Here is a 13794-nt window from a genome sequence, read left to right on the forward strand (position 1 = left end):
GTAACAACACGCTGCCGGTGTTAATTCCGTTGTACGTACGCTCGGCCAGCGGAAAGATACTCGCCGCGGCTTCTGATCGCGCGCTCAGATTGCCATATTCGGGGCACGCCCGTTCAATTCCGAGCAAGATCCATCGCGGGTAATTACCGTTCGTCTCGGCGGATCTCGCCGAGAACGTCGCGACCGCTGAAATATCTGGTCGATTCGGTCCGAAGCGTCGGTTCGTCGCGACTTCGGCGCCGATTCTCGCGATCTACGACGACCGTTTCGAGAGAAATTCGCGTCGTCTCCCGGCTCGCGAGTATTCCGCAGGATTTATAAGCCGGCTCGCCGCTGGAAACCGGCGAGTTACGCGACGAAGATAAACCCGCGACGCGGCCGCTACTACATTTTAACGAGGGGAGCGCGGCGGCCGCAACCTAATTTCTTGAGTGGCAACTTTCCGTACTTCAAGTTCACCTGCATATTTCACGATACCGCGAAGAAATCGATGCCGCGTTTCCCGAGGTGTGCGACTCGTTCCATAAAGTTTTCCCGTTGCGGCCCGCGTACGTGCGCGAGAACGTTAAACGTCCTCAGAAAACTTTTCGACGCGGAGAGCCCGGCCGTCGTTCGATCGGCTGTAAGAAACTGTCGACGATGTCGCGAACTTTCGCGGGGCCCCGAAGATTGTCCCTCGTTCTCCGAGATCGACGAGACGATTTTATCTACGTGGACGGGTCGCTGGAAACCGGCGATAGATGAAACTTGAAACGGCGCAGGCACGTTTACGGCCGACGTTAATTTCGCCGACGATATTATTATTATTAATGCACTGGAGCGCTGCATTCGACGCGGCAACTCGAGAGGCGAGCCCCAAATTTGTGATACTTCCGAGAACCGAGGGGTTCCCGAGGTCATTTAGAGCAACTTTTTCCTCAGCGAAAATTCAATCCGTCGCTTCGTTTGCGAGTTATTAACGAAAAACCAGCGACCAATGAGAGGCGAGCGCGGTCGACGCTCCGCCCGCGCGACCACTGTCGCTGCGTCAGATGGCCGGCGCGACGTTGCATTGACCGCGAGGGCGGAGCGTCGGCCGTACGCGATGTCTCATTGGGCAGTGTTTTTCTTTAATAACTCGTAAACGAAGCCGCGGAGAGAATTTTTGTAAAGGAAAAAGTTGCTTGAAATGATCTCTGGAACCTCTCAATCCCCGCTAGAACAATAATTTCGGGACATCCTGTACAATACGCATTTCGTTGGCGTTCCCACAATCCAGCACGACCGCGCACAATCGCGCCAATCCGGCTCTCTGATTAATCATCGATAATGGACGCTCTAACGGAAAGTTAATTTGCTGATAAATAATTCACATTCCGATCCCGTAGCTCGTCGCTGCATTAACCCGTTTCCCGCGGGACCGTTCTTCCCGCGGCCTCGGCTCGCGTAAATTGCAGAGTTATTTACTATGAAAGCGAAGCGCGACGCACGCAGTCGAATAAAATGAGTTTGCGTTGCGTGGCCGATTTTATTGATCCCCTCGCGTTACCTCTTCCGCGAACAGCCGAAATTTCTGGTAATCAGTTTTCGAGTGCCTCCGGTTGATCACCGGCACGTTTCCTTTATCGAGGAGAGATCGTCGAACCGCGTACAGTTGCTCGCAAAATCAGCGTACACCCGAGTCGATTCGGATATTTTTGCGAATATTTTATGTTTCCTTTTTCCTTTATTTTCCCGCTAATCGTCCGTAGCCAGCTCGAGCGTACGCTGAATTTTGCGAACAACGGTACACCCACATATGATAAAACGATTTCATCGAATCGCGCCGGGAATTTTCTGATTCGCCGCGACCGCGTGAAATCCGCGCGTGTACTATTGTAATTCTCGATCCATTACCGGTCGTACTGGATCAGCGATTCGCGAATCGCGGAAAGTTATGCCGACGGGTTTCCGATCGATTCGGCTCTTCGTAATCGAATGCGCGCCGGTCGGCCGACGACGAATCGATCGTAGGACCGTTTTAATATGGTACTCACGGTTCCGGAATAATGGGCGCCAGGTGTGGTTGTTTCGGGTGCCGCGAACGCCGGTGTACCAGCTGGCCCAGACAATAATTCTCCGGACGCCCTCAATTCCGCGCTGACTCCCAGATCGGCGATCTTGATCCGGTCGTCGCTGTCCACCAGCAGGTTGCTAGGCTTTATGTCGCGATGCACTATCCGCTGGTAGTGCACTGAAACGTCGAACGCCGGAACGGAAAAGTTAATTAACGCGGGCTGCGCGAATAGTTCACGGCTGGGCGATGAGAGGACGCGAGTCGCGGCGTGATGGAAGAGGTGAAATGGGAGCGAACGACAAGAGAGACGGATGGACAGATGCGAGATTGTACTGCTAGCGCGCGGCGCACTAATTTCTCCCGGAAATGCCATATATCGGGTTGCTGGGAATTTCGCTGTGCTAGATCGACGCCTGTGTAGTTTAGTGCTAACTCGATGCTAAGGGTATGATAATTTTAAAATGTTTGTGAATTGAACATTGCAATTGGCCTGGTGGACTTTGATCGTGCGATTTGGATTGTTAGAATTCGAACGTTTGAATTCGCATAGTCGAATTGGTCCGACGCGATTGGAATGTTCGGACCGGTTCGTATAATCGAATAGACGGGCGCGAATTAGAGAGAAATTACTGTACTAGATACGTGTCTGTCGAATCATGGTATGTGGCCTCCGAATTGCCTTCGAATCGTGTCACATGGCCTCCGAATTGTGTCATGTGGCCTTAGAATTGCCTTCTAATTGCCCTCGAATTTCCTCCGAATTGCTTTCGAATTGCCTTTGAATTGCCTTCGAATTCCCTTTGAATTCCTTTCGAATTGCTTTCGAATTGCCTTCGAATGTCCTTTCAATTGCCTTCGAATTGCTTTCGAATTGCCCTCGAATTACTTTCGAATTACTTTCGAATTGTCTTCGAATTGCCTTCGAATTGCCCTCGAATTACTATCGAATTACTTTCGAATTGCCTTCGAATTACCTTCGAATTGCTTTCGAATTTCCTTTGAATTGTCTTCGAATTGGCTTCGAATTGCCCTCGAATTGCTTTCGAATTGCCTCCGAATTTCCTCCGAATTTCCTCCGAATTGCTTTCGAATTACCTTCGAATTGTGTCACGTGGCCTTCAAATTGACTTCGAATTACCTTCGAATTACCTTCGAATTGCCACCGAATTCCGTCACGCGACCTCCGAGCAATCCTGGGAGAAATTATTGTATCCGCTCGACTTCGAAATATTCTGGTAAATTGGATTGGATCAAAGTACATTGGTTTCGCGAAGAAAAATATGAGAAAACGTAGGCTTCGTAGGGGGGATACGATGGGATATCGCTTACGACTTACGATATTCGACGCCCATCACCACGTCCCTGAAGTGTTTCCTGGCAGTCTCCTCGTCCAGGGGCTTCTCGGTGGGAATCTGAAGTATCTCGCCCCTCTGAACCAGCTCGAAAACAAGATAGAGATTGTCCTCGTCCGGATCGTCGAGAACCTCGACCAGCTTCACGACGTTAGGGTGATCCAATTTTTTCAGCAACGCGATTTCCCTGTAGACCTTCGCCAGGGGGTCCGCGGCGCCCTTCCTACCCGGCGCCATTCTACCGAAGATCCCCGCCTTCTTCATCAGCTTCTTCTTGCTGAGGATCTTCATCGCGTAGTGAGTGTCGTCCTCCTCGTTGTAAGCCAATTTCACGATGCCGTAGGAGCCCTGCCGGCGACAATGAAATTAAGGCGATCGGACAACTGCTAATTTTGCTGGAACCGTTCCACGAAACGGAGAGCAAATCTTTCGAGCGATCGAGGAACTGAAACTATCTGGACCACGGATTTTATGGTTTTATGGCAACGCGGGTAAGTGGAACTGAAAGCAGTGAGAAGATTGGAGAGAGATAAAAACGTTGGTGTACCAGTTTCAGCTTATTAGGTTTGTTAACGCTAGATTTACGGAGTCCGACAAAATGGCGGATCATTAATTTGTGTGTTACTTTCAGCAATTGTTACAATAACAATCGTTGTTGATAAATATCAGAGTAAATGTCTTATTGTTACTTTTACAAACTGATATGAAACAACTGTTATTATTATTAGCAGCTCTATAAGAGCTGGAAAACTTTTTGTTAGTTTAAAAATTTCGACATTTTACTTCTTTCGTTATTCTGAGCAATCGCGATTCTCCGGGAAATGCCAAATCTCGGGTTCCCGTGAATTTCGCGGTGCTGGTGCTGCGCCTATGTAATTTATTGCTACGTGGGTGCCAAGATTCGGCGGACTGCCTTCGAATAGTGACAAGTGGCCCACGAATTGCCTCCGAATAGTGTCACGTGGCCACCAAATCGTCTCCCAATCATGACACAAAATAAAAAATAAAGAGATTAAGTATTCTCAGATCTGCGCGTTTCGATTCCAACTTCAAACATTTCTGAGAGAAATTACTCTAGTCCCTCAAACATCTACAAAACATCCTCCTTTTCGGCAAAAGTTTGAAAAGATGTTCGAGCCCATCCGGGCCCAAAAAATCAGTCCCAAGTATCCAAATATCTAAGCACCTGGCCAATGTTGTCCAAGAGCTTGTATTGATTCAGCTGCAAAGCGCCCTGCCTGTTGTCGATGGACACCCTTCTGCTCTCCCTGAGCGGTCTCCGCCGGTTCCTGGGCGATCCTTGAGGACTTCCATACGGAGAATAGGGACAGTAAGGGTAGATGGGCCTGACCGTGATGCCGGCGTCGCCGAGGAACCTTTGTCCGGTCGCTGGCTCCCCGAGCAAGGGCCCGGACCCTTTCTTCGCTATCGAATCGTCGGTGATATCGGCGAAGAGACCAGTGTTCATGTCACTGGAGACGCTGGTGCTGAGGGTCAGCGTGCTTCCTGGCTGCGCGGACGAGTCGTCCTTGGACTCGTCTGTCAACAATATGGACTGCTGCGGGTCATCGTGCTTCGATATCTGCAGGGATATCCTCCTGTCCGCTAAGTACAATTCTCTGTCGGTCCTGTCTTCCGACTGGGTGGACAGCAGCTGGTACACCTGTTGGGTCATGTCAAGGTTATTGCTTGAAAGAAGTCGAAGGGGCCAGGGGTTTTTAGCTCCGAGTGTACCAGCGATGGCGAACCTATGACCCGCGGGTCAAATGCTGACCCACGCAGGTTTCTAAATGACCCACGCGTTGATTTTTATAGAGCTATTTTTTGTATCGCGAAAGAGAGAACGGACAATCAAAAATATAAAAAAAGGTATATATATATATATATTTTTTAAATATTTTTTACTGTTCTCTCTTTTATCATATAATAAATGTATATATGTTGTATATATGTATATGTATATATAGGTGTTCCTGAGGACGTATTTCAAGGTATGTAATCGCAATCTATGTCAAATAATTTACCAGTATCAATTCCGAATATTAACAAAGAAGAAGTTAATAATAAGTTAATAATAAATTCTCCCTAGTTCTCGCTCAGATTGCACACAAAAATGGACAATTTCGGGAGAAAAGATACGATTACTCGAGCCTTGCACCTCGTCTTCCCAATCGTTGACAATCGTCAACTACAAAAAAATGGCTCCAATAATCCCATCTCCTCCTCTCCCCAAATTGTCCATACTTCTTTACAAGCCGAAGAAGAATCTTCCAAAATTCCCTGTATAATTTCTAGCACACCTTCACCGTTCGCGGAAGATTCTTCGACTCCTCGTCCTTGGCGGCCGCCGGCGACGTTCCGTCGATCCGAAGCTTCTCGATGTCGATGCTCAGCCCGGTTCGATCCCGGGTCAGTCCGGTCCCCGCCGCCATGTCCCGATCGCTCGATGGAATCTCCAGGCAGACTATCGGGTTTTGAGGAGCCGGGTTCGTGGGCTTCGTTTGAGGGCAGGTCGTGGCGGGATCGATCGATCCCACGCTGCCGCCCACGAATGGATCTCGGTATTCAGGAGTGACGCAACCCTTTGACGCCTGGAGGGTTTCGGTGTCCGATTTTGGTGGCACTCGGGGATCCGGGCCGCGTTCCGGCGGGCATCGCGCCTCCTCTGCGGGCAGAACCGTCGCTATAAAATCGTCCGCGGAACTTTCAGCGACGACGAAGGCATCGACGAGGCATCGAGACAAGTTCTCGGAAAGAGAGGAAACTTGAGAAAAGAGAGGCCTTGAGAAAAGAGAGGAAACTCGGTTGAATGGACATTGCGAATCGGGGTGCTTCGGAGACCGGCGAAGCTGGAGGAACCTCTCTCTCTCTCTCTCTCTCTCTCTCTCTCTCTCGCTCGCTCGTTGCAAGCTCCGCGAGAAGCTTCCAATAAGCTCGAAACGCGAGAACAGGAAACGCGCGGCTCGAATATCTCAGCTCACCGACGCCGACGCGCTCCAGCAGGCTGCAGAGGGTGCTCGGGGTGTCCTTGGGTGCCGGCTCGTCCCTCAGCTCCTTCGCCTCCTCGATGTTCGGCATGTCTAGACCCGCGCTGGACAGCTTCCGGTGCAGCTCCGTAGTCGGCATCCTGTCCAGCAGCGCGTCCGCTTCCTCGGTGAGGCTGTCCCCGGCCCTGCCGACCAGCAACTTCGAGTTCAAGCGCTTCGGCCCGGCGGAGGACCTGCGCCTATCCTTCACGAACAAGGACAGATCCTGCAGCGCGTCCGCCGTCGAGCTGCGCCGCTCCTCGTCGAAGGTGCCCAGGTTGCTGGCGTACCCGCTGCTCTCCCGCCTGGGCCTGATCACCCTGGGGCCCCTCGACTTGAGGATCTCGCGGAGCGTCGGCAAGCCTTCGGGCTCCTCGAGGAACAGGGCGCTGTCCTTGCGGACCTCGACGATCTCGCGGTCGGTCGCGTCCTCGGGGCTCGAAGAGGACCCTGAAGAATCCCCTTGGTCCCTCGTCCCGGCCTTAGACCCCTCGCGGGGGAGCTTGATGGTCACCTTGCCGTCGGCGTCGCTCGATCGCTCCGAGGCTCGGAGCTTCGGCTTCAAGCTGTCGGGCGAGTCCCGCGCGAGTTTTCTGGAGATCGCGGGATCAGCCGACGAGTCGCGGACCTCGAAGGTCAAAGGTCCCACGGCTTTCTCCGAGTATTGGAAAGCGGCGTCCGGCCTTCGCAGATCGAACCTGCGGATGCCGGAGAAGCGCTCGCCGGAGTCTAATGGGAAAACGATGTTCCTCGGGGCGTCCAGCGACGCGTCCAGAGGGTCCCTCAGGTCCTGAGGAGCCGGCAGAGTTCTCGACACCGACCCCGGCGACCCCTCGTCCACCGCCGTGTGCCTGTAACAACGGAGATCTCGTTGAGAACGTCGCCTTGATCGAGAGATGTTCGCGCGGCTTCGGTCAAGGTTCATTGTTCGCGAGCCGCGGAAACGGTTCGCCGATGTTTTTCAGCTTACGAGAGGCTGACAAGAGTGTTTACGACGCCGCCGGGTTATGTAGAGCGTGAAGGATGCCGGATGAATAATTCATGGGCTGGCTTGTACTTGCGTCTACGGAGCTGAATCTTTGCTGTTTTGTGGCGGATGCCGCGAAGCGTTAGCGGCCGTCGCCGAACCGCGCGCGTTCCGCCCGAGGGAAAAATTGAGCGGCGTCTACGACGAAGGTGAAAACGATGCTGCGATGATGAGAAGGGCGGGAGATGTTGTCTCGAGAGCTTCCATAAAATTAGATCGGAACGCGGGAGAGTTTTTTGGTGCAGCGGAGAGCGCAATTTGCGTCGATTCGAGAGCCGATGAGTATAGTAAATTCTTCCTAATTGACGCTCGGATTGGGCGCGAAAGTTGGCAATTTGGGGAGAGGAGACGCGATTGTTCGAGCCTTGCGGCTCGTTTTTTATAGTTACCGGTTGTCAACAAGTATAAAAATGAGCCGCGAGGCTCGAATAATCGTATCTCTTCTTCTCTAATTGTCCATTTTTGTTTAGCGATTGTTCGAGCCTTGCGGCTCGTTTTTTATAGTTACCGGTTGTCAACGAGTATAAAAACGAGCAACAAGGCTCGAACAATCGTATCTTGTCTCCCCAAATTGTCCATTTTTGCGGACAATCTGAGTAATACCTTCGAAAGTAAGGTGCAAGTTTTACGCGGACACGTTGCAAAATTGCTAAGTCAACAGAGAATCACGTGGTATCCGGTTGCGGATTAAGACTGGTTTAAATTTCGGTATCGGTCGCGGTACGAGTCGCACTCGAGCGACGAATCAATCCCTCTGGAAAACAAATTCCAGTTGTTTTTCGGCGGTAGGACACGAAATCCTTGACAGGGGAGCGGAACAACGATCCAATTTGCGTCCCGGACGTTTGAACGATGCTTCGCGCACAATCTCGTCGCGATATCCTCTGCGTCACGGAAATCATCGATGCGTTTCCCGTCGATTCTATTGTTTCGAGATTTCGCTCGTTCCCGGCGCGGCTGATTGATGGGGCTCCCCCGTTCGAACGGGGGACATTTAACGAGAACGATCTCCGTCGAGCGCCGAAATCGCCCCTGAAAGTCGGTCGCGTCCTCCTCATTTCCGCGCCGACTAAACCGTCGTCGGTCCGGTTCGAGCTTCGATCGAATGGATTAAAATTTTCCAGCTGGAAATTTCGACGTCCCCGCGTTCCGCGCGTTCGTTGAATATTAGGTCGAACGAATCTCTGGAGGAAAAACGTCTTTAATCAGTTTTAGCTGACGAGTTTATTTCGACGAGTATACTCGTTATGGAGAAGTGGCAGTATTTTGTGTCACGACGAGTAAAAAAGTAGCGAGGATTGACTATTTAAATTGTAATTTTAGTGAAAACAGAAACATATTATTATATATTTTTATCATATAATTTATATCATATCATATCATATGAATAATAAATAGTATATATATATATATATATATATATATATATATATATATATATATAATATTATAACAATATTACATATTTATATAATATAAATAATAGATACTATATATAATATTATATATAATATATTCGAATAAGAAGCAATCTATTGCTGGAATGAACATTTATTTGCACAGTATTTTAATTCAGAAAAACAATCGATTTCAATAACGATAGCAATTTGAATGATAAAGTGTTCTTTTTCTCATAGTTTATTGACTAGTTCCTTTCATGTTAATTTTACCATTTAACTGTTTTTTCTTTCAGATGATGTATCGGCAAGTTTTTGTTACTTTCGAATAAGATGATTATCCTTGCATAGCTAAATAATCGTTCTACGGGTGCAAAGGTAGCCGCCGTAGATTCGACGATTCATGTCTATAAGGACGCGCGTTTATGCGATTAGTGTCGCCGTCGCGTGTTGTCGTTGTAAAAATAACGAGTCTGTAATCAAATGCAGTATCGTCAACAGAGCAGCGAATACTGAAACGGTACGAAGCGTATTTATACACATTATTTATGCACAATGCATGTGTGTTATATTATTACACAGTTACTTAAAAATAAGAACAGTCAACGATTATTCGCATTATTATTCGAATATAGAAGTAAAAATTATTCCAACAAATAGGCAGAATAATTGAGAAAGCCAAGGCTATTAGAGAGTCCCAGAAGCATAGCCTTTCAAAAGTGCCAGTATCCAGGTAGCTTGGAATTGAAAAAGCCTAGGATTCTAAAACTGTAGAGTTCTGAAAGCTCAGAATTGAAAAAGCCAAGGCTTTCGGAGATCTGGAATCCTAGAAGCCCGAGGTTCCAAAATTCTAGAGTTCCAAACGCTCAGAATTGAAAAAGCCAAGGCTCTTGGAGATCTGGAACCCCAGAAGCCTAGGGTTCCAGAAGTCTCAGAGCCCCGACGGCTCAGAATTGACAAAGCCAAGGCTTTCGGAGATCTGGAATCCCAGAAGCCTGAAGTTCCAAAAGCTCAGAATTGAAAAAGCCAAGGCTCTCGGAGATCTTGAATCCCAGAAGCTTAGTATTCCAAAACTCTAGAGTTCCGAAAGCTTAGAATTGAAAAAGCCAAGGCTCTCGGAGACCTTGAATCCCAGAAGATTAGAATTCCAAAACTCTAGAGTTCCGAAAGCTTAGAATTGAAAAAGCCAAGGCTCTCGGAGACCTTGAATCCCAGAAGATTAGAATTCCAAAACTCTAGAGTTCCGAAAGCTTAGAATTGAAAAAGCCAAGGCTCCCGGAGATTTTGAATCACAGAGGCCTAGAGTTCCAGAACTCCGGAATCCCGGCAGCTCAGAATTGAAAAAGCCAAGGCTCTCGGAGATCTTGAATCCCAGAAGCTTAGGATTCCAAAACTCTAGAGTTCCGAAAGCTTAGAATTGAAAAAGCCAAGGCTCTCGGAGACCTTGAATCCCAGAAGATTAGAATTCCAAAACTCTAGAGTTCCGAAAGCTTAGAATTGAAAAAGCCAAGGCTCTCGGAGACCTTGAATCCCAGAAGCTTAGAATTCCAAAACTCTAGAGTTCTGAAAGCTCAGAATTGAAAACGCCAAGGCTCCCGGAGATTTTGAATCACAGAGGCCTAGAGTTCCAGAACTCCGGAATCCCGGCAGCTCAGAATTGAAAAAGCCAAGACTCTCGGAGATCTTGAATCACAGAGACCTAAAGTTCCAGAACTGCAGAATCCCGGCAGCTCAGAATTGAAAGCGATGCAAACGCGATAGGATTGAACCGCGTCGAAACCCGAACCGGAAACGGCGCGATAGTGTTTCGCGGCCCTTAGGATCCCAGAACTTGTTAATCCCGACACGGTAGAACTTTCTCCGCAGCATTGAAGAATCGCCGGATCGTACGTACGTACGTACGTCGTTAAGAGAGATAAATCGCGTCGAACTTCGCCGGCGTTCGAGCGTAGAAACGCGGCGGTGGTCTCGCGTGGCCGCGTCGGCGTTGCCATAAATCTCCGCGGATGTTGCGTGAAGAAATTCAATTACGAATCGCCGGCCGGGCGCCACCGGAGAGAGCCAGAGAATTTAAATTCGTGGCTAATTAAGCGAATATTGCGCACGAAACGAGGCGGCCGTGCTCTGCCGGGAGGAACACCGACCGCGGGATTAGTTTTCACCGGCGAACTTGTTGAATGCGGTTCGCCTTGACGTTCCCGAATCCCGAAGACGCCTCGATTTTTCTGGTCCCACGACGATCTCGAGATTTTCGCTGAATTCCACGGAACCGGTCGCCGTTCTATTTCCAGCCGAATACGCACCGCACTCGGGACGGATGCGGCTCGAGTGGCGGCCACGCGCCGTCGGTAAATCTCAGACAAGAGTTGAGGGAACGATAAGCGTTCTGCGATCCGACTTAATCCGGCCGCGGTTACTGTAACGCCGATAAGCGAGCGCACGCGGGAATCGAGTCGGCCGAAACGAGAATACGGGGCGGACACTTAGCTCTCGTCGCGAACCGCTCGCGGATCACCGCATCGTATTCACGGACTGATATCTCGTTGTTAGCGCAGCCACTTGAATTACTAATTGGGGCCCGGTTGCCGCAATTGGAATCCATCGGGTCTTAGAACGCGGGGCTGCCGACCGCCTATCCGAAGACATTACCGCGAAAGCTCTAATTAGCCGGCGGATGGAGGATCCAATTAGGGCCTCCGCACTCTCCAAACTCGAACACTTCCGGCGATCTTCTTACGACAGACTTTAGCATACGAGATTCTGATATTTGGCATTTGGCATTTATGTTGTCGAGCATGTGTGCCGGGGCTTTCTTCCTCTGACCTGAGGCTTGACCAGGCTTCCAGAAGTGTAGGACACCGGACACATGGTCCTAGAGACCTATGGTTTTAGAGATCAGCAGTCTGTAGAGTCCTAGAGCCCCAGAAGCCTAAGCTTCCAAAAGCCCCAGAGTCTCGACAGCTCAGAATTGAAAAAGCCAAGGCTTTCGGAGATCTGGAATCCCAGAAGCCTGGAGTTCCAAAACTCTAGAGTTCCTAAAGCTCAGAATTGAAAAAGCCTAGGTTCTCGGAGATCTTGAATCCCAGAAGCTTAGGCTTCCAAAACTCTAGAGTTCCTAAAGCTCAGAATTGAAAAAGCCTAGGTTCTCGGAGATCTTGAATCCCAGAAGCTTAGGCTTCCAAAACTCTAGAGTTCCGAAAGCTCAGAATTGAAAAAGCCAAGGCTCTCGGAGAACTGGAATCTCAGAAGCCTGGGCTTCTCTCCAAAAGTCTCAGAGTCCCGACAGCTCAGAATTGAAAAAGCCAAGACTCTCGGAGATCTGGAATCCCAGAAGCCTGGAGTTCTAAAATTCTAGAGTTCCGAAAGCTCAGAATTGAAAAAGCCAAGGCTCTCGGAGATCTGGAATCCCAGAAGCCTGGGCTTCCAAAAGTCTCAGAGTCCCGACAGCTCAGAATTGAAAAAGCCAAGGTTCTCAGAGATCTGGAATCACAGAAAGCTCGACTTCCAAAGCTCCAAAATCCATATAAAAACTCCCTAGAGAATCTCAGGATACCTAGAAAGAATGTTCTAGAATTTGAAAAGCTCGATCTTCCAAAACTCCAGCGACCCGAAAGCTCGGAACTCGATAATCCCAGGATCCCAGGGACTCGAAGTCCCCGAAGCACTTCGCACTCGGTCTCCTCGATCGGCGACACAAATTCAAACGAATCGGGGCCGCGCACGGCCAACAAGCTCGCGTTTAGAGCCTCGGGAGACTCGGCGCGCGATCCCATTAGCCCGAGACAAGGTTCCGAACGAGCGAGGTTCATCAAAGTTCGGGGACCAGTTTCCTAAATAGTTGTAACGTCTGGCTGACCTTAATCGTTCGGAGTTCGAGGATGCGGGATCGAGGTGGTCCCGGGTCCTCGCCGTGTGGCCGTGCATCAAGTTCTCCTAACAATGGCCGGCAGAAGTAGCGGGATAACGACCCGACGCCCTTTTCCCAGCTTGTCCGAAAGTTTTCGGCGAGGCGATACCGCGCCAGTGAATTTCCTTAATGGCGGCAGACGCAAGTTCGCGACGTAAATTCTTCGGCATGCAAAGTGCCTCGTGAATTAGGGCTTGGGAACTTCGGGTAGACCTTGCCGAAGATCAGGCACGAAGACGGTGTCTCGAAGGTGGTATATTTCGCAAGATATATTTTTGTATATGTTATAATTTTATATTGTATACTGTAATATTATATTATGCATTATACTATGTTATATTATATTATTTAATTTGTTATATTTTTTATGATATTTGTTATTAGTTGTATTTTTATATTTGCTATAATTTTATATTATATTATTACATATAAATTTATATTTATATTAATTATACATTAATTATTAATATATCAATATTATATAATTCATTATTAATTATAAAAATGAATATATATTGATTATATTATTAATCACACATTAAAATTACACATATATTAATTACTATAGTATATAATTATAATTGAAAATTATAATCGCACCTCCTCTTCTAAAATTGTCTCTTTTCGTGCGCAATCTGAGCGCGAATTAGGGAGAAATTGCTGCAACAATTGCTTTCACATAACACAGCATTTTTTAAGAACCTATCTATCTTGTTCCAAACGGATTACCTGTCCTTATAAACCGATTGAAGCTTCACTATCGAGAAGGATCAACAGGGTTCGGTTCTTGGCAGCGTCGGTTCGCGATACGTCTCGAGTGAAAACGTGCTAATTTACGTCGCCTGCCGCGAAACCTCGCGTAACGATGGGTCCCATGGGGCGACCGGTTGCGTCAGCTGGCCGTCCTGATCTAGAAACCAGGCCCCGGCGGCAGGCTCGTTGAAAATTTATGGGAACAACAAGATCGTATCGCCATTTCAGGGGCACCCCTGCGGTCGCCGCGGTGATCTTTTAATGGGCAAAGTCGGATCCCCGATCTCTAGAATCTCG

The 13794-nt window shown here is 48.8% G+C and overlaps 1 protein-coding gene across 4 annotated transcripts in view; it reads right to left on the reverse strand.

Moving 5' to 3' along the window:
* The window catches only part of LOC117224316 (uncharacterized), a 75374-nt gene that overhangs the window by 8203 nt on the left and 53377 nt on the right, over positions 1-13794 (reverse strand). For all 4 annotated transcript variants that reach the window (XM_033477131.2, XM_033477132.2, XM_033477133.2 and 1 more), the window contains 5 exons: positions 6369-7264; positions 5688-6052; positions 4574-5050; positions 3372-3735; positions 2016-2212 (listed from right to left, as the gene is read on the reverse strand). In XM_033477131.2, the coding sequence (XP_033333022.2) occupies positions 2016-2212; positions 3372-3735; positions 4574-5050; positions 5688-6052; positions 6369-7264 (2299 nt within the window). The remainder of the gene's footprint in view (positions 1-2015; positions 2213-3371; positions 3736-4573; positions 5051-5687; positions 6053-6368; positions 7265-13794) is intronic.

The sequence above is a fragment of the Megalopta genalis genome, chromosome 13, assembly GCF_051020955.1.
Source record: "Megalopta genalis isolate 19385.01 chromosome 13, iyMegGena1_principal, whole genome shotgun sequence".
Lineage (NCBI taxonomy): Eukaryota > Metazoa > Arthropoda > Insecta > Hymenoptera > Halictidae > Megalopta > Megalopta genalis.